At 40.4% G+C, this 20,631-nt stretch overlaps 1 protein-coding gene across 1 annotated transcript in view; it reads right to left on the reverse strand.

Annotated features, from left to right (window-relative positions):
- Nucleotides 1-11,780: 11,780 nt before the first annotated feature.
- LOC147886955 (peroxisomal fatty acid beta-oxidation multifunctional protein AIM1-like) overlaps nt 11,781-20,631 on the reverse strand; it is an 88,051-nt gene continuing 79,200 nt past the window's right edge. The window contains exons 8-18 of the mRNA XM_087394905.1: nt 18,377-18,679; nt 18,013-18,099; nt 17,552-17,726; nt 17,336-17,457; nt 17,050-17,213; nt 16,698-16,952; nt 14,086-14,207; nt 13,877-13,998; nt 13,641-13,789; nt 12,423-12,561; nt 11,781-12,283 (exon numbers count right to left, since the gene is read on the reverse strand). Coding sequence (XP_087251031.1) covers nt 12,248-12,283; nt 12,423-12,561; nt 13,641-13,789; nt 13,877-13,998; nt 14,086-14,207; nt 16,698-16,952; nt 17,050-17,213; nt 17,336-17,457; nt 17,552-17,726; nt 18,013-18,099; nt 18,377-18,679 — 1,674 coding nt within the window. The 3' untranslated portion in view covers nt 11,781-12,247. The remainder of the gene's footprint in view (nt 12,284-12,422; nt 12,562-13,640; nt 13,790-13,876; nt 13,999-14,085; nt 14,208-16,697; nt 16,953-17,049; nt 17,214-17,335; nt 17,458-17,551; nt 17,727-18,012; nt 18,100-18,376; nt 18,680-20,631) is intronic.

The following is a 20,631-nucleotide window of genomic DNA, read 5'->3' on the forward strand; positions in this document are numbered from 1 at the left end:
TGTGTAGCTCCAAACATGCACACTCCAAGGGTCCTGCTCCCTGAGTCGCTTGATAGACACTAAGTCTCACTGAAGTGCTCTCTATCTAAGAGCCTAGCACTGGAGCTCCTAACTACTCTGCTAGATCCTCACAGCCACCCATACCTCCCACCATTCTATGGGTCGGTCCTTAGGTTGTCTCCAGAGCTTTTCTATTGCCTGCTACACCACCACCTCTTGTAGGAACTCATTTGGTATATGGACCTCCTTTTGGGGGAGTGTACGACAAGGCTACTCCAGGTGAAAGACCGTCGGAGAGTGGTCCGACATTGTGGGACCTTCTAGAATGCTGGTGGAGCCGCCTCGAAGTAGAGCCCAATCCCCTACGTAGAATCTATTTAGGCACTCCAGTAGCCCATCATGATGCTGTTGTCCAAAGGAGAAACGCAGGTTGCCTGAGAGCTTGGTAAACTCAGGCTCATGCCATGGATCCCTGCCACCACTGATTGCAAAAATAAACTGCTCCCAGGTACTCCTCTCCCTAGCTGGCATCTATGCAAAAGAGGCTTCTCTCTGCTTATCCTCCATGGACTCTAGGTTGTTGAAGTCACCTCCAACAAACCATGAGTTCACCTCTTAGAGGCAATCTGTAAGCCGCCGCCAGAAAATTGGCCAGGGGGTGCAGCTCACAATTGGCACTCTGAGTTGATGCTCGGCTTCTACTCAAAGGATTGGTACTAGAAATTCCAAAGGAACTATAGCTTCAAGTGTGTAAGCCATCTTGAATAGGGTTAGATTTATGGTTACCAGCCACACAAAACTTCATTCATAAAATGGGTTCCGCAGTCACTCACAAACTTGCTTGTGGTAGTCATGTTGATGTGGTAGTTGGTAATGATGTGGTTGCGTTGACATGGCACGTGACATAGCTTGATTATGTGTCACTGCTTACATGGTAGATGATGTGGCAAATATGGTTGGAGTATTGATATGGCAGATAGCATGATGTGGTATTGATGATGTGTATGCTGATGTGGCAAATAGGCCTACATGGCAGTCCACATGGTAGATGAGGATAGCATTGATGATGTGGCCCTGTGTGGATGAGGTGCCACGAGTCGCATGAAGAGAGATCATGACGTGTTAGCTAATTGACCAAGCCTTGTTGACCTTGGGTTGTGGCTGACCAAGCCTCTCTGACTCTAGGGTGTGATCTATGGAATAGCTATGTGGCCTTATCTTCCACGTGGTGTCCTCTCTCTCATATGGCTCTCAGGAGAGCCCCTCAAAATCGCAGGAGTTGTGGATGCCTTAGACACCCATAGAGGTGCAAGTTGAGTCATTTCCTACTGCCTCTGTTTGTAGAGCCATCGAAAGGCTTTGGTTTTAGATAGTAGTAGAGGCAATGCTGTGGTTGTAGAAGCTCGGTGCATCCATTGTGGGTCGCCATTTGTTGATGTCACTGTGTTAGAAGTAGGATGGTGGTAGATGGTGGAGCTAGCTTGCTCATTTTTTGCTTTGGAGCAGGAGTGTTGGCTTTATAGATGCTCTTGATTGCGTAGAAGCTTAGCACTACCATTTGTCGTGGAAGCGGTATGATGAAGGTTGTCGATAAAGGCTGCTATTGTAGTCGTTGGAGATGGGCTGCTATTGGTAGAATGTAGATGGTCAGAGCTTGAGATTGGAGGTCATTTTTTTAATGAAGGTTGTTGTTTGGAGCTTCGAGTTCATGGTAGTGCTGGAGTTGCACTATTGAACATAGGCGCTTGCTTAGGATAGGTCTTGGAAGATCGCCTTGGCTCATCGATGTGCACCATTAGAGTTGCTTGAAGAAGCACTTGGATGCACTTTGCTACCAAGAAGATGGGTGTCAGCTGGAGGCTTGCTTGCCTTAGGTCATGCTATCATGGGTTGTGGTGTAGTCACTCTGTCATGAGAGGAGCTACCAGTCAATTTGTAGAGCCCTTCTTTGTCTTCAACTCTCCCATGGAATAGCTCTTGAAGCACAACACCTCCCTTGAGTCATTAGCATTGACAGTAGCCGCCTGACGGAGCTGAGCATTCTCTTTTTATAGCACCTCCACCTGTTGCCTAGAAGAGCTTTGGGTCAACCCTTGTCTATTGTACTTTTGCCAACATATCTTTAAGCTTGATGTTGGCCCCTGCACATTCATGAGCTCACTTTGGACTTGGCAGCAATTGTTTGTACTTGTCCACCCACTTGGCCGTTAGCAGATCTGCCTCAGCCCATCTTAATCTTTCCATTTTCTCCTTGAAGAACCTAGCCAACTCCTTCTATAGTGTGATAGATTGTGATCTAAAACCTAGGGAGGGAGCTAGTGGTTGGCTAGGTAGTCAAGGGCTTGAGGTGCATGAACCATGTTCTCCCTTAGGATCTATCACTATGACTTGGTGCCATTCCGACCCTGGTGATTATCCTACATTAACAAAGGGTCAAGGGAGAATGGCTTAAGAGCAGGCAAACCTTGCAAACCAGAGGAGGCTAGGGTAATATAATTGCACTTGCTAGAGTCATCTCTGCTCTACTAGTCTCCAACTTGGGTTGCCACACTAATTGGCGGGTGTCTATTGTGTCTGGTTGATGGGTGTCTACTGTGGTTACTTCTTTATCTATTCACTTAGCAGCAGCAGGTGCTTCATCTACCCCTTGCTCCTTAGAGGTATCACTCTTATTTGCCCCCTTAGCAAAATTCTCCGATGCCAATCGCTCCTTAGGGGTGCCCTTGCCACTGCTGTTATTCCCCTCCAGAGTTTGATCTTGCTCATGCTCTTTTTTCCCTTGGCTGGTGTGGTCATGCTACTCTTCCTAACCGTATTCTTCCAAGTGGTGCTCATCGTCCTTAGCTCCTGATAGGCCTGCTCCTCCCGGCACTGGAATGGCATTTGGTCACTCTACATGGCTAGTTCGTGAGTTGGTAGTGTAGCATGAAAAGGTGGGGACAGAGCTTGCATTGTGTTTGTCCCCTACTCATCGCCTTCAATTGGGACTTGAACTTGAACGAAAACTTGCATACTGCCCTTAGGAATTCGTCGAATGCTTCGGTGCTGATTAGGTTGCCTTGTGAGATCGAGTAGCTATCTTCATTGAAGTAGGCGTCACACCATTGTAGAGGCTATCCATCCTGGTCTTGGGTGTGCCTTGAATCAAAATACCTACTCTAGTAACACTATGCTCAAGCAAACGTGAACATCATTGATGATGATGCTGGGGTTCTCAGCATTGTATTGATCTAGTATGTCTTCCACCATAGCCTGCTTCCATGATGGATAGGTAAACTTTAGGAGCTTATGGCTCCTTAGAACTCCCTTGATGAGCTTGTTGTCAAAATTTTCAATCAAGTGCAAAGGCGACACACAGGAAGGTGCCCTACGCCTCTTCTGACAATCTCTTCAATCTCTGCGCTCCTCCGTCACCACAAAGATTGCATAAAGATTGATTGAAGGTGAGGATGATGGAGAAGAGCAGAAAACAAAGGAAATTGCTGGGCATGACGGAAGCAAGAGGCTTCTTATAAGTGATGGAGGTAAGAGAGTTGCAAGAAATTGCAATAGCGAATGAAGAGGATGACGAAAACCCAAAACCAAATGTATCCAAACGAGATCTAAAATTGGACATCCCATTAGATGAAGGGCTGCATGATTAAGTGGAGTATCCCTTTCTTGGACATGATTATCTTGAATTAATGCCTCCACAACATTCAAATTGTCATGTGTTGGCATGCAGTGTATCTCTTCCATTGTCACCAACCAGCTAACTGGCACTCTTGTTGGCATAAAATTCACTAAGGCATTACCAACCAAGTAACTTGCATCCAAGTTTTGCATGACCAAGGAACCCATTGGTTGGTAAGGCTTCACTTTACTCCCATTATACAACTCGGGTACTACATTCTACTTGCAAATCTTCAAGTTGTATTGCCGCATTGAAAAAACTTCAGTTAGCCGATAGGGACCATTCCACCCAAGTTTGAAATCTAAGTTGCATTAATCCATCCGAATTTTTTATTGATTTGAAAAACTAGGTCAAATACGTGTTTTTTAAAATGTAAAACAGAGCAACTAAATTATCCAATTTTATTTGTACAAATAAAGTAACATAGTTTATTCGTACGAATACAAACAATATAAACAAACTAAACCTTCATTTGTAGCCTGTATTCGTATGAATACTCCATCATTTGCTTCTTGCCGACCTGCTTACTAGTGCCCCCACCTACATACCTGCCTACTAGTGCCCCCACCTGCGTACCAGTGCATAGTTTCACTCTCACACAAATAAACTTATCTCCGACGTTCGAGATTGGCACTCATCTCTCTTATGAGAGTTGTGTGTTGTAGTCTCGGTTTCAATATTCATGTTTGCATTTTTCATATCTTTTACGAGAGTCGTGTTGCAGTACTCTCCCCTTTGATTTTAATGTTTGTTTTTTACCTAAGGCTGGCACTTATCTCTCTTGTGAGAGTTGTGTGTTGCAGTCTCGATTTCAATATTCATGTTTGCATGTTTGCATTCGGGGCTAGCACTCAACTTTTTTATGAGAGTTGTGTGTTGTAGCCTCTGCTTTGATTTTAATGTTTGTTGTTTATCTAAGGCTAGCACTAATCTCTCTTGTGAGAGTTGTGTTGTAGTCTCAATTTTTATAGACGCTTTGAGAACCAATGATTATCTATTTGTACTAGAATGGAAACCATCTGGACAGGTGGTTGACCTATCTTGGACATGACAGTAAGAGACCATCACCATTGGTACATTGAGATGATGCGGACATGCCCAATAGATCTCCACGAGTAAGAAAACATGTTTGAGAACTATAAGTGCACTTGTACGCACGGTCCACTACATGCACCCACACAATGTCCTCCACAATGATTTGAATGCGCAAAATATTTTGTTGCACTTCTTCGAGTCAACCTATAAAGTATACTTGGGCATCTGTGATTGGGGAATGATGACACGAATGAGAATGACAAAGCACTATCAGCCTGCAAAGACAAATAGTCCCAACAACAAGCAAGCAAGCATTCTGCCACAAGTATCAACACATGGCAGTAAAGTGCACTGCAACAGATCCCCTTCCTTTTTCAATTGAGCAAAATGTCTACACAATGTCATATCACATTTTGAGAATGATTGACCATTGCGTACTAAGTGATTTGAGTAGTCTAGCACAAGCTCTGTTGGATCGGCTTTGGCGACTAGCTCAACATGGAAGGTCTCATAATCCTAGCAGTCGTCCAACTACAATAGAGTTATGTGGTGTCTTTGACATTGCATGGAGATGCAGGCTAGCTCTCACACCAAACATGGGACTTAGGCCTATGAACGAATAGATATCTGTTGTATACCATCGCATTGCGGTCCTGTACAAGCTTCAAACATGACTCTATTTACACATATTTGTAGCTTTAGTTTTTTTCAAGATGACTATGTAATCAACATTTATATTTCTTTCAAACGTGCAACTCTATCATGTGATTTATGATTTAAAGCAAACATGAACTGGGGATACAAGTGTTTATGGTATGCAAATCTACGATATACTGCAGTGTTTACAATTTGATGCAACTTTATGATTTAATGCAATTATTTTATGATTGAAAGCACTTGTGAACTCTTTGATGTAATCTTAATGTTTATGATTCCATTTGTTAATCAATGTGTTTGCATTTTAAATTTTCATATGTCTAAAATATGTTTTAATATGCTTGCATCTCAAATGCCTGCTTGTATTACATCCTAGGTTTACATCCTAAGTCGTATATTTTTAGGCTACACAATGAGCACTGAGGGAGACCCTATTTTCATGGATGAGAACCCCCACCTCGACGTGCCAACCCCCTCCGATGTCCCGGCAAGTTTTGTGTCTGAAGCGGCAAACCTAGTTGAGCAGCTGAATCACGAGGAGGCACAAGATATATTGCAAGAATAGAGAGAGATATTAGGAAAGGAGAGCCTAGGAGTGTTTTTTGTGGGCCCCTTCGATGAAGAGACAATGAGGGGAGAGCCATTGAGGCTCCAAGAAGTTGTGAAGGTATTCCCATCCGAGTTTGTGTGAAATACTTGTTTCTTCATTCTGGGACTGCCCCGTAATAAGTATTTGCAACCTAAGCTCCGACACTTGAGACATAAGACATTAGCACCCGTTGCAAAGATTCATAGAGGTAGAGGGATACATGCCAAACAACCAACAGGTTCCTGTATTTTTTATTCAACGAGTGTACGTGCATGATGTATTGCACCAACGTGTCGATTGTTCAGATAAGCACCACTTGTCAGGGACTAGAATGGGGTGACCTATTGAGCGCAAGAGAGCTCAAGAGGAGAACAAGGAGCTAGTATCTCAGAGGCCTCGCGTTCTGACTCCACAGGTCCATGCAGATTTGGTTGAGCTAGCTACCACTGCCCTACCTCGCCGTGAGGAAGGTGTCATGGTAGAAGAATTCCAAGATCGAATTGCTAGGAAAGATGAAGAGATTGCAACTCTATGAGTGAGAAACTTGAGACTACAAGATGAGTTCGCTCGCTATAGATCGATGTTTGAAGACATTCATGTGGATGAGACAATTGACGTGTTCAATATTAGAGATGTCATGAATTTGGATAGCCAAGGTCTACCATTGAACACTCAGGGCACTCCAGACATGGGACCTAGCATGTTAGCACCTCGAGATACTTTATTTTGATCAAATCTATCTGCAGCAACTTTGTTATGACATTTATTCTTTTATGAGATAAGCATATGTGAATCATATGTGATTTTGTAATAATGATTTTTTAATAATAATAAGTTTCAAATTGAAGCATTTGAGGGCAAAATAATACACACTTTTTTATTAACATCCAATTGAAAGAATAAATATATTCATTCAATAATAAGTGTGAGAATGTAAGCTTTATCAAATGAAAGAAAGTAAATTGAAAAACATTCATTCACATACGATTGAAAGAATAAAAAATATTCATTCAAAAGCAAGTGTAAGAATGTGAATACTTAAAAGTTCATGCACATAAAATTGAAAGAATACATATATATTCCTTCAAAAATATATTATTTCAACAATAAGTGCAAGAACTCAAATTTGCGGAGTGCAAATTAAAAAACATTCATTCACATTCAATTGAAAGAATAAATATATTCATTCAAGAGTAAGTGGAAGAATGTAACTTTATCACATGAAAGAATACAAATTACAAAATATTAATTCAGATACTATTGAAAGAATAAAAAACATTCATTCAAAAGCGATTGTAAGAATGTGAATACTTAAAAGTTCTATGGATCTTTGGAACTCATATGCATGAGATCCAAAGACAAGAAGACAAATTACAAATCACAAATCACAATTTAGAGATCTTAGGAACAATATCCATAGACCTCTGAACTCTTAACACAAACACAAATTTACATTCCCATAAGAGATCTTAGTATCTCAAATGAGATTATTAAGAACTCACACAAACAAAATAAACTCCATATACACACAAATCGCATAAAACAAACCCATTTACAAGAACACAAATCACAATTCACAAAAGAGATCTTAGAATCTCAAAAAAGAGATCCTAAGCACTCACACAAAAAACAACACAAACTCCATAATTCATAAAAGAGATCTTAGAATTTCAAAAGAGAGATCCTAAGAACTCACACAAACAAACACAACAAACTCCATTTTGATTAAGACCTTTAAGATTGCTTGAGAAACCTCCAAGGCCTACCTCCTTCTCTGTTCCTTTTTTTATCTCTTCTTCTCAACTAGAGAACCAAGCGCGAGATGAACACAAAAAGTTCCGTTGCATGCCTATATAGGTTTAGCAGCATGTATTTGTACAAATATTATATTCGTACAAATACAATAGGTATTCCTACAAATAAAGTTTATTCGTATGAGTGCAATTGGATGATGTGGTGAATTTTGAAAAAAACGTGACGTGGTAGCATTTCTTTGGCCGATTTTCAGCCCCTTCGAATCATTCGCCTTATTTTCTCAATTTTTTTGAATTACAAATTCAAAATTTTCTACTCAATTTGAAATTTGTTTTAAGAGGTCCCAACTTGGCATTATATAACAATACGAGCATGACCTTCTTCAAATGCTTAGGCACAATATGCTTGTCATGCCATGCTTTTCTCCTGTGTTGTATCAACTGCTATGACCAAGTTGCTTGGAGGCGCAATTCATCCAGGTGGCTTAGCTGATGCAATCACCTCTTGATTGCTTTGGAGTGATGCTTGGTAGCGATACAAAGATTGGGAACAATAAATTCTAAGGGAACCACTACTTCCAAGCCAAAGGCCATATGGAAAGGAGTCATATTTGTAGTGACCTTATAAGCAATTCTATATGTCTAGGGTGTAGAATGTAGTTTAGTATCTCATTCAGTCTTAGATGATTGCACTATTTTAGTAAGGATAAGCTTTAGCATCTTGTTCGTTGACTCAGCTTCACCATTATCACGAGGGTAACAAGTATTGAAACTGTATACATGATTTTGAACTCAGCCTTGAGCAACTACACGTCGTTGAGAAAATGTGAACCCTGATCACTAGCAAGATGTAGAGGGCATCCATATCTGTAAATAACATTTTCAAAGATAAACTTAGCAGTGTTCCGAGCCAAGTTATATTGGAGTGCCTTAGCTTCAACCCACTTATTTGCATAGTTACTAGCCACAATAATGCATTTGTTCTATGTGAACTTATCAAGTTTGAGAGGGCCAACAAAATCCAAACCCCATCTTTGAAAAGCTTCCAAAGGACAAGTAGGTTGCAATGGCATAGATCGATTCGACAATAACCGTCCAGTGTGCTGACAAACATCACAGTGCATACACTTAGTTTGAGCATCCTTAAACAAGGTTTCCTACCATAATCATGCCTGCAACACTTTTCTTCTTAAAGGAGCCGAGTGAGCTTCGTGTAAAACAATTGCTCGCTCGTGTGGCATAACCACCGACGAAGAACACCATATGCACACTAACGATAAAGGTGTCCACCAATTAAAGTGTATTTCCAAGCCTTGAAGGCTAATTGTCTGCACTTGTCACGAGGCATTGTATCAGGAAATGTACCCTCAGACAAATAATGCATCAACTCACCATATTCATTCACAATAATCAACTGCAAAGAGGAGGATCTGGGAACAGTTATGGGATGATAAAGCAGTCGATGTTGGTCAAGGCTTTGGGTTTTGCCTTAATCCCAAAGAGGTTGTTGTGATTTCCAAGGTGTTGAGATGTACTCCACGAGTTGGCCTATGAATTACATTAGCCGTAGCAGCTAGAGAGGTAAGTAATGGTTTATTGGGGGCTCGATCCATTAATAAAGGTGAGTATTGGTGCAGTTTATAAGTGTCTACACAAGTCTCTGGTGGTTCCTCTCAACTCAAATTAGAATCCCTCGCAGAGTTTCATGATGAAGGAATAGGTTTCTTAACATCTAGAAAGAATGTTATATGCTTGAGAAAGCTAATTTCCTGATGTGGAAGATTCTACGTAAGTAGCTTCCAATTACGGCTAGATTAGCGAGGTGCTTTGAGGTTAAACCCTTGTGTCGAGTTGGTACGTTGAACTAGAGAGCAGCTCTTCTTGGAGATCTGTAGGGTTGACATCAACATCGATGATAGTGGAGTGTTGGCCTTTCTATGGGATGCTGTCTTCCTTCCATTTAGGATGTTAGGAACATGCCTATTTTTTGGGGGAGGTGTGCTTGTAGTTGATAAACAATCCTATGTTTTTGGCTATTTGAGTGTCTGCTAAATGATGTGTGTGTGTTCATAAAAGTGAAATCTCCCTTGGTATTTTATGCCTTGCTAATGTTTGGAATACTATTCTCTAGGGTTTTTTCTCACTGCTATGCAATGCAAGCCATGAGCAATGGGCTGGCCAAATTTTGTCACTAGGTTTTTTTGGGTCTAACCAACCCGCCTTTTATTTATTTTTGTTTTAAAAGACTTGGAAGATAATTTATGAAAATTAGCTACGTGGCTGACCTTTCGTAAACATTTACTTTTGTTTTTAAAAACTACCTGGAAGATAATTGATTAAAATTAGCTACCTGACTGACCTATAATAAACATCCACTTACTTGTTTCCCTGATTATTGACCTTACAAAACTCTATACATTTTGTGAAATTACTAGGGGTTTGGCGATATTTCGCCATGTGGCGGTGAGAAAGTTCTTTGATTTGAAAAGTTTGAACACTTATTAGCACTGCCCCATTAGGGGCAGAGCTTTAGCTATTAGGAACTTCCTATTTTTGTTGCCCTTTAAAATCGAAAGAAGAGGTAGTATACAAGCAATTATACTCAGCCACTTGGCTTTGCACAGTGTGCCTCTTATTGGGTGACCTTAATGCACTTGACTCAAATATGATCACCTCACAAGCACCACCACTATCGTCTCCAAGATCCTCTCCATCCATCCTCTCCATCCCAAATTAACCTTTGCTGCTTGCAAGCTGCCCTTGGCTTGATAGGTAGCACTTTGACGTGTAGTTTAGGTAGCAACTCTTGTATTCCGGAGCCTTCAAGTCGCATTTGCATTATCAAGTGAAGCTTTGGATGCCAAAAAAGAGTGTTTACTAATTGAATTTCGTTTTGTGTGGTTTGAAAATGATGACAACAATCTTTCCATAAAAAATTGCGTCCTTTTTTATTTGTCATGCTGGTAGCTTCTACTTGTTAAAATTCTCATTGAGATATTTCTTCTCGTCGTTCTTTGTGGAACTTGGTTAGATGTCTAAGACAATGAGTCCTATTTTGGCTTAAAAAACCAGGTGACCTGTCGTACATTGCTTCCAATGGACTAAGCCTCGTTGAATCTTGTAAAGCTATGTTGTATGCTGTCATTACATGGAGAAGAGAAATGTCCCAATGACGATGTTGTGGGTCCACATGCATTGCTAGCATCAATTTGGTGGCGCTATTCAAGCACTCAATCAATCCATTGCAGTATGGATGATGAGGACTAGCAATTGATGTTTAATGTTCAGCTTATTAAAAACTATCTTCATGACTTCAGATTTAAAGTTGGGTCCTTGATCTGACAGCAGATATTTTGGACAACCATGCTTAAGAATAACTTTGATCTTTGCAAAAAAAAAAAAGAATGAATTTTGATAGTTTTTCAATAGCCCAGGCATCTTGTGACAATTAGTTAGCACAATTATATATATGAATTCCCTACTAGTTGGAAAGGGTATGGTGATGTCATATGGAATCAATTCAAAAGGCTCCGTTGCCTTGTTGATTGCATATCTCCAGCTAGTTTCTTTGTAGTGATTTGTAAAGTTGACAGAAACTTCAATGTCCTTGTAGGATGCGACAAAATCCGATGAAGTCAAGCAGTCCAAGGTCATTCATGCATGTATTTAGACTATATTATATTTTGAAAGAAGAGAGAGAAATGTGTTTAGTGTACTTTTAAAAAGAACGATTGGTAAAGACTCCAGAAAAAAAGAGCAAGTCTGCTACAAGAAACAAGAAAAGCCTCACAAGCTAATACAGATCAAGCTATAGCACAAACGTAAGTACGTGTCAAGGCTTTAGAAACGGGAAATGATGAAGATATGGAAGGACAAAATACAACCTATAAAAGCCTAGAGCAAATTAGAGGTACAAAAGAAGATCATGAAACATTAGGCAACAACTCACTGAAACAGCATAAAGTTCAGATTGTAACCTTTCTGAATATATCAGCTGGTTGCCTTGATGTTTCCATTTCTTATTGTACACATACCAAATTCTCTCTATTGAACAACAAAGGATGACAACACGTTGATTTAAGAACATGCTTGAGCAAGGGAATGATATTGCAGTACTTTCCAGCTTGTGCTCACGTTCTTACAAAATATACAATATATAAACAAATATGTCTACCAGCTGAAAAAAATGAATTACAGGGCGCAGTCCAGCTTATAATTGCATGGTCACAAATAGCAGGTCATCCATACATTATTACAGCATATGAAATAATTTAAGGTGGAGTGCCAAGCTTGGAACTAATCTTACCTACTGATCTCATACTCAAATATACTGTCCAATTTAAAAAGGAAATGAGTAGATAATTATTGAGTGATTTCGATGTCACCCCAGCCGACTGATCAGATGCCACTAATATCACAAGCGTTGGGTCTTCGAAGAGAGCCATTGCATTGATGGGCCAGAAGGCGGGCTTGAACTTCATAAGCAGGATCAGCTTTATACCTCTAATCGGTGCTAAGATGAAAGTGGACGACCAGTTTTTACAGACGAGATTTAACATCATGTTTGGGTGCCTCCTGCAAAAAGAAAAACATGAGGTCATTTTTTCCCAACCTTCAGCATCGTGCTCTCTTACCCAGGTAAAAGGGAAATTTCATTGCTAGTGAAATTAGTGTGCATACACATTAAAACAAAAGTTAGGTTACAATTAGATACCAATGAGATTCCTTTTGCAGCCCTCTGTTCCAAAAAGGAGCATGGCTTGTAGAAGGAACCAAAACTTTCCGACCACTTCCTTAACCTTTCAGTAACATAGGCTGCTCCTTTCGAATCACCCCAGAATACTACCCCACCCCTTCAATGCACGACAGACAATGTTAGAAAACAAAACAAAGAGTGTAGCAGTTTCCCCTGTTCAAAAAAGCTGACAGGACAAGAGACATTTTAATCTTCTAATGCTTTAAATAATTTGTACAATTAATACAAAAGGGATACTCCAGCAGCCAGAGACTTGAAACTGAAAACGCGTTTCTATGTAGGTCATAAAAAACTACGTGTCGTATGCCAACAACTAATATTCAAAAGAATGTTCTATTATCTTGAAAAAACACGACTTTGAATTCTGTGAGAAGTTGCATTCCCTGTCCATCTCAGTGTACTCAAACAGATATACATATATACAAAACATGTGTACATATATGTATGTACATTGCATGCGTGCGTGAGTGCATGCACACACACCCACACACTTTTTTATAATAGTGAAATCCATGTATGCTTATATTACAAGAAGTCGTCCCAAAGATGGGGCATGCAATTACAATGTTAGAAGATTTCAATATAAGACAAGCAAACAGAGTAATCTATCTGACGATCAGACAGGCAATCATAGAAAGATTGCCTGAGTGACATCCGGATGGAGTGGAACTTGGAAAAAGTAGAATCTCCAAAGACGCTATGAATTCTGTCTTTCCACACAGTCCAGAGTCCCCAATATCGACCCCAAGTGAGATTGAACTCTTGGCTCCAACCCAAAGAGCCCAAAAAGCTTGCCAAAGCAAGCAGTACCGGGCTCGGAGAGTTTATATTACAAGCAGCAGTCCCCAAAGAGGAGACATGCAATTACAATATTAGAAGATTTCATAGTAAGGCAAGTGAACAAAGTAATCTATCTGACGAACAGACAGGCAATAATAGAAAGATTGCTTGAGCGACATCCGAAAATAGTGAAACATGGAAAAAGTAGAATCTCCAAAGACTGATTTCTGTCTTTCCACAGAGTCCAGAATCCCCAATATCAAACTCAACAGAAAAAAAGGCACAAACACTTTTTTTTTGGGGTGAAGCACGCACACACACACACACACACACACACACACAAAAGGTTAAAAGAGTGCCATGCAGACTGGTGTCAATGGATCTTCACCCAATTACCTGTAAGCAGGGAAACCAAACCCTAATACTGATGAAATGTCCAAATCTGATGCTTTAACAGCGATTCCTTCGTCAAGAACTCGACAAGCTTCATTAATAACCGGAAAGAAAACCCTCTCCACAATCTCCTCATCAGTAACGACAAGGGGCTGCATTGGAGAAAACGTTCCAAGTTGAATGAGAAAAATGGCACTCCTCACTCATTATTATGAACACGATAAGATAATGAACCTAACCTTTCCATTAGGCATTATGTTTGCAAGCCTTCTTGATTCATCAAGAATTCTTTTGAAGTCTGGATCAGGATGTGCTTTACGTTTTACATCGTAGATATAAAATCCTTTTCCACTTTTCTCACCTGCAATATTTAAGAGAGTCAATGACACAAACACTGGCAGCCTACTAATGCCGCCTATGATCACGATCATCAATAGCCTGAACTAACCCATTCGGTTGTCTTGCATCAGCAACGGTATCAAGTGTGATCTGTAGCTTCGATCTGGATAAGCCTTGGCAAATTCTGATGCCACACTGCGACTCACTTCGTAACCTACGAGGTCTGCAAGTCTGCAGAACAAAGTAACGTGATTAATAAATGTCCCAACCCCATCCCTCATGCCAAAAAAATGGTAAGCTAAATGTTGGTAGAAACGAGTAATTCCAAGCTGGTCCTAAAGTACTTTGCTCATGTAAGAGGGTGGGCTTCCACAGCTTTTATTACATTATTCATGCCAATACATAGCTGAAAAGAATTCGACAGTGTCACCAGCAAGAACAAGAGGGCACTTAGAGACAAAAACTCCTCCAGGGACTTGGATTTGGCTAACAGGGCAGAGTTCTAGCCAAATAATCTTAGGCAAGCGCTCAACAGTGTTTCAAGAGCAGTAGAACAATTGAGATGGATCCAGCGGGGCTTGAAAAGCCCTATGAACCGATATTCCAGTAAGACGGATGCCAACCCCTTTGGAGACCCCCACCTTGATTCCCTATTCCAGCCTCAGTAAAAGGGAAAGGAGAAGAGTCCCCCTCCCCCCACCCAAGCCCCTCAAGATGATGTGAGAAGGGCCAGTGGAGGGGGGGCACACAAACAACATACACCAGTGCAAGACAACAAAGAAACGCATTAGCCAGTCCATGCCACATCAACCTAAGTTCATTTCAAAACAAACAATATTTTCTTTCATTAGATAGATCTCTCAACAACCTGAGCAAGACACATTACGACCTGTTCTTCTCTAAACCATAATAAAAACATAATGCCAACTGAATAAGGATTGGAAATATGAAGTGATGCACCCGACAGTTGGTGTCTCTTTGTATTTGAACACTGCTAAAGTGTATTTACATGAACATATGCTTGGATATTTAGCCATGTATCACATATGTTTCAAGTCAAGTACATGTTTTGATCTTAGCTCATGATACTCATAAGGATTTGCCCATCTATCCATGCAAATTCACTTTAAAATGGACCACATGGTTGATTTCATGCTCTTGAAACTCACAAAAGATTTAAATGGCCTGCATGTTTGGTTTCATGCAGCATCACTAACCCTTGTGGACAGTACGTCGATAGAAAATCATGATTGTAAGAACTTAGAAAACTCTAACACCCCTAGATTAAGGCGATATACTACAGGTCATTTGTAGAAACCATACGGAACACTTTGTCATGTTGAGATTAAACCCATGAACAGACTGCATGAACAGCATTAGTTGCTATTGATAGCTCTAAATTAACGAAAGCGATTTCAGCACCTTCAATCAGTCCATGTCCAAGAAGCTTTCAACCAGATGGCTCCCATAGAGCCCTTCATCCCCCCCTTGCTACATATTTGAAGTCTTCATTCTTGAATACAATGCAAAGAACACAGAAATCTGCATAGACTAGTAATGTTCTGTATGAGATTAGATTTCATGAATACATATGACAGTTTAAGATGAAAACTAAATTATCCAAACATGCTGTGTCATTACCATAGGAAAGAAGATTGAAATATTTCCAAGGGGAACACTGGCTGAATGTAACATTTGTATCAACAAATGTGTCTCAGTCAGTTCCTAAATTTGAGTGTTATATTTTAGCATCTCTCTCTCTATCCATGCACTTGGGATTCAATTTAGCATCTCTAAATGTAACGTTTGTGAAACATCAACAACGAATGTGTCTAAGTCAGTTCTTAAAACTGAGCATCTCTCAATTTAGCATCTCTCTCTCAGTTCTTAAAATTTGAATAATATTAATCTAGCATCTATCGCTCTACCTATGCACTTGGAGAAACAATTAACAATCAAGATGAAATACCAAGGCCTAACATGGAGAATTCTATAGCAACACTGGCCACCCTTAAAGTTCCCTACTTTATCCTAGGGCTGGACTTTTCACGTTTCTTGTTTTTTCGTTGTCTTCATTTCAGGATGCAGCTCCAAGATCCACTAGGTGATTAGGCAAAACAGTTTCAAGCTTGTGCTCGGTCACAAAGACCAAGCTTGCCTTTTGTTTAGGCCTTCCTTACACCAATGGGTGCTCGATTATGGAGCGGTCTCCTGGCTAAGGATTCCAGTTTGAACCATGCTTTCAAAAGACAGTCTTGTGACGTGCAGATCGGTACTAGTCATCCAGCGGGAATCCAGCTCCTTGGCACTCTTGAACTACAAGTGACACCCTGAATCCAAGGATCTAGAACAAAGTGCTTGCACACGTTATCACATCTGCATTTCACATTCTTGGCATCTTCTCATCTGCCACCTTTTCATTTTGCATAAAATGGATGAACCATGGAATCTTTGCATGCCGTTACTTTACCAAATCATTCATATCTGATCATGCACTCAAACACTAAAGCATATACGACTTTTTGTTCAAATAAGTTGCAGTGCGGAAACCCATGTGTTCATGCATGAAATTTTCGACTGCAATACAAGGACACATGCTTAATTTGCAATATAACCTATATCCAAAAAGTCAACCATTTTTTTGGTAAAGGGCCCGTTGAATCTACATAACAAGGCAGCTTGTAAAATTTAAGCCCTATTCAACAACCACCACCCACATACCTGAAAGGACCCATTGGCATCCCAAAGGCAGTGATTATTTGATCGATTCTGTAGACATCCACTCCAAGGTCTGCCAGCATGTGTGCTGAATGTGTATACGGAAAAAACATACGATTTACAGCAAAGCCAGTACAGTTTCCAACCACCACAGGCACCTTCTTGATAATCTTCCCAACATTCATAAGGTCAACTATTGCCTGTGAAGAAGTTTTATCCGAGCGAACAATTTCAAGAAGTGGCATCACATGAGCAGGGCTGTTGTTCATGTAAGCAACACCATTAGCTCCAACAATGTTCTTACTGTATATTCAAATATAACATCAAAAAGAACATACCAGATATGAAAGATCACCTGAAAAAATGGGCTCCAATGATTCTCTCTTGTGAATGAGTTCTTTGACCGATCAAACTTAGATCAATAGTAGAGGTGTTGCTGGCTAGAATACAATGTGAGGGGCAAACTTTCTCAAGGTCACAGAAAATTTGTTGCTTTAGTGGGATATTTTCAATTACAGCCTGATCAAAAGTACAAAAGAAAAACTTATCAAGCCAAAAAAACCAACCAACATTGAAACTATCTTCACTCATCAGGTCAGTACCCTGGTCCACTTTTGATAAAAGAATATGAGATATAATACCTCAATGACTAGGTCAACATCCCCCAAAGCATGATAATCAAGAACACCCTTAATTAGTGACATACATTTGTCACGATTTCCTTGACTCAAGCGCCCTTTTCTCACCCGACTTTCCAGGTTTTCTGTGACATAATGCAAAATGAACAATCAGCAAACCTTACATCAATGCAGAAAAAGAGACTGGATATATCTCAGGATGTTGTAGACAGCACTTACCTTCGATTCGCTCCAGTCCTTGCTGGAGGAAATTGGCATTCACTTCTTTCAAAACAACCTGAATATTGTTTAAAACAAGCGCAGTAGCTATTCCAGACCCCATAAGACCTCCTCCAATAATGGAAACCTTCTTGACAGGTTTTGGTTTCAGTCCAACATCAGTGACACCAGGAACCTGCAACCATATGCCAGCCATCATTGTCAGACTAATCGACCAACTCAGTCAAATAAAGAAGGATCAGCAGGTAAACCATATACCTGCATTTGGCCAACTGCCAAATGCAGCGCACAAGGAAGCATTCTTCTTGAATAAAGAGTAATTAACTCAACCCTAGAATGCCACATTGCAAACAATAACAATCCGCTGAAAAAAGAGAATAATGTTGAAGGAAAGCCATGAGGCTTCACAATCATCTATCACAAAGATAAGATGTAATATTTCCAAGGATGCTGCAATAGACCTTGGTAGTTGCACGTTGTGCAAAAAAGATGTGAACCAATGACTTTCCGGTTTCAGACAGAACGGCTTCCTTAAACGATTGCTCCTCCTGTACAGCAAACCAAAAAACTCTCTATGGTCATTATTCAAAGATAAGCTCATTGCAAAGTTTCAGCATCAGTATTACACTGAGGCTGCAAAATAAGCAGCTTTAATGGGTAGTGCTTTGTAAATATCAAAGGATATATATTAAGACACGCAGATCCCAATGCATTTCTTGAAATATTACCTAGCAAACAATATTTCAATCACCCACTGCCTTCTCATACTGATGATACTGTCATCTATAGGACAGGAAGCATTGTGCAAAAGGATGCAAATCCTACCTTAAGGCTCCCTGCAAAACCTCCAGAAATAATACCCTCTTCAACTGCATCAAGACACAAAATTGGATGGGAAACATTTGGGGAAGTCTTCATTGCCTGGGATCTTGCAAGATTCATAATGTTTCTAGACTCTCCAAGTGATTCAAGTTTATCTGTCCTATGCAGACTGACCACCCGAGGCCTGCGATGTTCTGCAATTTCTAATGCCCACTTTCGTGCTGCTGTCAAAAGTTCTCCAGGATGAACAACAGCATCCACTAATCCCAACTCCTTGGCCTCTTCCGAACTCACTGTTTGAGAGAGCTGACAACGTCCACATAAAAATTCAGCATAAATAATAACCCTAACAGGAATTGCTTTCTCCAAAAAAAGAAGTTGTAGCTTACTGAATTATTCGTGAAATGACATCACTTACAGTTCCAAACATTGTCTGAATGTGATTTAGTTTGGCGAGCAATTATGAATTCACCTAATGTTAAGGTCTCTCACACACACATGGTTGAAGCCTCCAAACCAAATGCTTGTCCTACTACAATCTACACGCCATAAAATTGATCTCGTTGACATCATGCAAATTTGAAATGGTACACCTGCATAAATATATATATCTGCAAATGAAACTGACCAGCCTCCAAGGTTGTCTAGATGCCTTGGAAGAGGACATCCATAGATTCAATAAGGATGAGCTGGAAAGGTCATTTGCCAAGATAGAAACTTTGGAAGAAATAACAAATTTCCCAAGAAAGGATTCAAATAATGCTACAAACACTCTCGGCACAAGGATGGCTGAAAAGAAAGGTGCCAACTAAACAGGTTTGGATATCCAAAGACAGAATGAGAGCACAGCTCAAGAGGAACCGACAGCAGCACCTCTAGGTATCTCTCAGCACCATGGTTCTTGCTGGAAGTGAGGCCAAGGCCAAAAACCAAACATCTTGAAAGTCAAGTTATGAAAAAGGGATCATCTCAAGCAATTAATGGTGTCACGTCCCCATAGAAGGCAAACGCCACAGAGGTTAAGGACAGAAGTGGAAATGGAGACCAAGATGACAATGACAAAGGCAGCATAAGATTTTTCATAAAGGAACGTAGTACCAAAATTTAAAGCATTATGACAAGTTTACAATAATTCCAAATGAGATTCACATGCATAAGGAATCCTAAATGTCCCAAACCATCCCTATGCACATAAAAGAAGCAATGTTCTTCTAGCATACTCGCAACTTGCAAGTCAACATCCCCTATAAAGATTGTCAAGCTCTACTAATTGTAAATAACCAATCGAGTGGTTAAGTGTTCCATATAGGATAGATTCAAATTTCACCCTTTACTTCATTTTAAAATGTGAATATACTCCCTAGGTAATCTAGGAAACCATAGAGTGAGTAGGTGATGTTTGGTCTCCATGTTAGGCACTGTGAAGACATGCATGCATCCCAATCCCCATAGTAGACTTAATAATTCGCAAGCACCCCCTCATCCCTCCAACTCAACCCATCATCCCTGCTTTCCTAGAGTCACTGAGCTCTAAGGCCACATCCATCCGCCTATCCTTTGGTAGCCTGCTCCGCAAGGGCGAGTTTCCTTCTTGGAAGGCGGGTTTCCTTCTTCATCCACACCAATAGCGTCCCTAGAGGCATGAGGGACGATGAGGGTTAGATGCATGCAATCACACACACACACACATTTTTTTTTTTTTGGGAAGTTTTTGATGCTTTATATTACACAGTGGCTGCCCCTGAATAGGGAGGTCAAAAGTACATAAGCTGAAGATCTCACTATATGACAAATATACATCATATTCTATGTAATTGGTTTGCAAACAACCGAGAGTATCTGAAAAAGGGAAAGTGGGAAAGTAGGATCACCAAAGACTATCCTTCCATAGAGTCTAGAGTGCCCAGTAATGAACCCAAGTGAAGAACATCTGCATGGGTGAATCCCAAAAACCAGAAATGCTTCTAGAAGGTAGCAATAGGAAACCTAGCTCTCAAGCTCTGCTGAAGAAGACCCAAGAAATTGCAGGTGTATGGACAATGCCAAAGGAGATGAGGCACAGATTCGCGTGGAACCATACATCTGTGACAAACAGTTGGAGCAATATGTCTTCGTGCCGAGAGCTGTCCAGACAGAAGAATCCCTAGCATCACCCGCCACAAGAAAACTAGTTGTCGAAGAGGAACTTTGAAGTCCAAAGCTGCCGCAATCTCTATCTCCACCAGGAGATTCAAGTGCAAGAGTTGATTTGCCTTATC

Source organism: Dipteris shenzhenensis, chromosome 23 (assembly GCF_047967505.1).
Source record: "Dipteris shenzhenensis isolate YYH24624 ecotype China chromosome 23, Dip_SZ_1.0, whole genome shotgun sequence".
Taxonomy (NCBI): domain Eukaryota; kingdom Viridiplantae; phylum Streptophyta; class Polypodiopsida; order Gleicheniales; family Dipteridaceae; genus Dipteris; species Dipteris shenzhenensis.